Source organism: Trypanosoma conorhini, assembly GCF_003719485.1.
Source record: "Trypanosoma conorhini strain 025E chromosome Unknown Tco_14.4_contig_00925, whole genome shotgun sequence".
Classification (NCBI taxonomy): domain Eukaryota; phylum Euglenozoa; class Kinetoplastea; order Trypanosomatida; family Trypanosomatidae; genus Trypanosoma; species Trypanosoma conorhini.
In genome coordinates, this window is record NW_021705019.1 from 1 (window position 1) to 3,380 (window position 3,380).

Sequence of the window (3,380 nt, forward strand, 5' to 3'; positions counted from 1 at the left end):
GTTGTGCTTTGGCGTGCTTTGCCTGGAACTGCGACTCAGCGCCACCCCAAGGCGTGACGAGAGGAAAAAAGGAGGGAAAACAGGGGCGGTGAAACACGGCGCACGCGAGGAGGAAAACAGAAAAGAAAACAAAAAACAAGGGGCGGCCTTCTCCTCCGCGCACATCCCTCTTCCCCATACCGCGGCAAACGCCATGCGACCGCGGCAGGCCCGTCCTTACGTACGCACGTCTGCATGTATGTAGGTGGGTGGGTGTACGGGGCACGTTAGTAAAACAAAAACGACAGAGCGTGGCGCACCGTGCGTGCGGTGTGCCACCGCGCCTACAGGGCCGGCTCAGGCTCTCCAGCTGCAAAGCGCAACCCCGCCTCAACATCCCCCGCTATAAGCGGCACGGCAGTCTCTACCAGCTCCGTCTCGTACGCCGTGAGTGCACCCATTGGCAGAAGTCGCGCCACGCCCTCCTCGCCAAGCTCCACACGTGAAGCAAAAAAGGGGGTCTCCTTCCGCACTGTGGACTCCACAAAGGAGCACTCAACGATGCCGCGGTCCCCTCGCAGAGCCTTCAGCATCGACACAGACCACTCCAGGACGGCATGCGCCAACGATAACGCCACCTGTGGCGGCAGTTCCACGGAAACCGCCTTTTCATCGCTCAAGCCACCGGCAGCGCCACTCTCCGCGCGGGCGGAATGCGACCCGTACGAACGGAGCTGGCTACACACATGGACAACGCGCTCGTGCGGAATCCGCAGCGCAGTCTGCGCCACAAGAGGACACACAGTCATGCCGCCTCTACCGCCCACAACCGGCACATTCAAGTCGTACGGGTTCATCTGCAGCTCTTCGGCCACGAGAGCTCTTGTTCTCATGACGTCAAGGCTCGTGACACCAAACAGCTTCCGTGGATTAAACACACCGTTGCGCACCAACACCTCCCTTGCAAGGGGCACGAGCGCATTAACGGGACTGGAAACAACGCCAATAACGGCATTTGGGGCCGCCCGCGCCACCAGAGTCATTGCCGACATCAACTCTGGACCAGACGCCCTCAATGCCGCGTCACGCTGCGCCCTACACGGGTCGAACACACTCCCGGCGCAAAACAAGACGAGTTGGGCCCCACGCAGTGCCAACTCCCAATCACACTGATTTTCAAACCCCTTCACACTGGTGGTAGTATCAATGTGGGAAAGATCCGCAGCCACGCCACGCACCGGCGTCACGCTGGCCCCCTGATCAACCCTGCTCAAAGGGCCACAACAGCAAACCTCCCTCACATGCGGGCAGAGCTTCAAGAGCAGGGAGAGGGGCCGGCCCACCGCCGTCGTCGCACCAAAAACGACAACCTTCCCGGCTGCCTTTTGGGGGGCCACTCGGCGCAAATTAAAAAACACCATTCGCTCGCTGTGGGAGGCCACGCAGTGGGTGTGGTCCCCGGTGACGCCGCTACAGCCACGCCCGGGGGGAGGCGTGTGGAACGGGGAAGAGGGGAGGAAAAAGAAAACGCGAGAAAAGCCCCGAACATGAAAACGGCAACTGCAAGCCCCCGCGCTGGCGGGCGACAAGGACACCTCCAATGAAAAGAACAGAAGAGAGGTGTCCGCGGCAGGGCACGCCCTACACAGTCCCCGTTCGAAGCACCCAGGCCCCCCCTCCCCCCACACCCCGATCATCTACGCCAGGAAAACAAACTCGACCACCACCGACGCTGCCTCGAGACAAAGACAGGCTCCAACTCGTGGCATATGGAGCTATGCACAGTATCTACCGCTGCGCAACCATCCACGGTATGCCATAACCGCTCATCCGCATATACACACCGAAGGGCGTTCAAGCTGCGGTGAAACGTTGCGAGTCGCTGCCGCACAGCCTCCTCGGTGTCCGCTGCACGCTGCACCAGCGGCTGTCCAGTGACATCGTCTCGCCCCTTTACATTCGGAGGGTCGTACAGTGTGTGGTACATACGACCAGAGGCAGGGTGCACCCAGCGCCCAGAAAAACGTTCAATTAATAGGCGATCAGCAAAACTAAGCAGCACAATAGCATCAGGTTTGACCCCCTCGTCAGCTAACAGCCGCGCCTGTTCAGCCGTCTTGGGAAAGCCATCAAGAAGGAACCCATTGCTACAGTCCGGGCCACGTGTGGCCTCTGCAACAGCATGTGCCAGCATCCAGTCTGGAACGGGTTTCCCCTCCTCAAGGAGGAGACGCAGCTTCTCACCGAACGCCGACCCGCCGTATTCCACTGCGTGCGACACCGCGTCGCTGGGAGAGACGTGACACACACCGTAGTGCTCCTTCAGTACCGTGCTGATGGACGTTTTGCCGCTGCCTGGGGGGCCCAGGATGAACAGACGCATCTCGCTCGTAAGGCTGTCGAGCAGAAAAGCAGGGGCCAGACCAAAAAGAGAAGCCAATACTACTCCCGCTCACTTCCCTCACCTCACAGGCGCCGTCGCCCACCCGGCCGTTGTGCGCAGCCAGTGGGGAAGACAGACCAAAAGAGAAAGTGGCAGCTCACCGCATCCGCCCAAAGCAACCTCAATACTACTGACGGAGAGAAAAGCGCAAAAAAAAAAGAGGAAGAAGAAGAAAATATGTTCACAGAAGGCAACGTTTCCGATGGGAGCATCAGGTGCTGTGACTTTTACTTCCTTTTTTGTCCCCCAACTGCCGGCTCACGGTCCCCAGCCCTGTTGCTGCCTTGGCGATGGCCCATCACAGTTTTTTTTTTGTCGCCCCTACCCCAACACACCCGCGTGGCCCACGAGCTTCAGTTACACCGGTTGGTGAGGCGTTGCGTTCCAGTTAAATTATCTCTTTTGTTGGTCTCAGTTAGGCAGTTAGATTATCTCTTTTGGCAACCGTGAACCTTATCGTTCACTCAACAGCTTTACGTTCCTTCCCACCCAATACATGCACCCCCCAGGTACTCCTTTTCTTTCCCGTTTTGTTCTTTGCGACGACCTCCCTGCGCCCTGTTCCCGGCCGAGCACTCGGGGCATCTGCTGCCACCCACGTAGTGCTCCTCTTCCTTCCACGCCACTGCTTAGGCCACGAGACTTCGTTGGCCGGAGAACGGAGCGCGGGGGCCACGCACCGCAGGCAAAGCGCAAAGAGCGACAATTGCCTCTCACAGGGGGCAATGCCCCCCGCTCAGTTCGCGACGAAGCTTTTGCCGCGAGCGATGTTCTTCTCCAGCTCCGCGACGGCCTTCTCCATGAGGCCCTCCTCGAATTTGTTGAGCTGCGGCTTGTGCGCCTTCGCCACGCCGCCCTTGCCGAGCTCCACCGCGCAGCTGAAGTAGGACAACTTTGGCCAGACGTCGGTCGCAACAAAGCTGTACTCCACAATTCCGCTGTCGCCGCGGAGAGCCTT

At 59.4% G+C, this 3,380-nt stretch overlaps 3 protein-coding genes across 3 annotated transcripts in view; all 3 read right to left on the reverse strand.

Moving 5' to 3' along the window:
* Window positions 1-323: 323 nt before the first annotated feature.
* On the reverse strand, window positions 324-1,400 carry Tco025E_08948 (malate dehydrogenase; the record flags this gene model as incomplete). The annotated part of the gene is made up of 1 exon (XM_029375779.1): window positions 324-1,400. The coding sequence occupies one exon, from the start codon at window positions 1,398-1,400 to the stop codon at window positions 324-326; it is 1,077 nt and encodes a 358-aa protein (XP_029224096.1).
* Window positions 1,401-1,672: 272 nt separating this feature from the next.
* Tco025E_08949 (adenylate kinase) lies at window positions 1,673-2,362 on the reverse strand (the record flags this gene model as incomplete). Its single annotated transcript, XM_029375780.1, has 1 exon — window positions 1,673-2,362. The coding sequence occupies one exon, from the start codon at window positions 2,360-2,362 to the stop codon at window positions 1,673-1,675; it is 690 nt and encodes a 229-aa protein (XP_029224097.1).
* A 796-nt stretch (window positions 2,363-3,158) lies between these two features.
* Tco025E_08950 (malate dehydrogenase) overlaps window positions 3,159-3,380 on the reverse strand; it is a gene marked incomplete at both ends in the record, with an annotated part of 342 nt that continues 120 nt past the window's right edge. Inside the window, one exon of the mRNA XM_029375781.1 lies at window positions 3,159-3,380. This exon is cut by the window's right edge and continues 120 nt beyond it. Within this exon, the coding sequence (XP_029224098.1) occupies window positions 3,159-3,380 (222 nt within the window).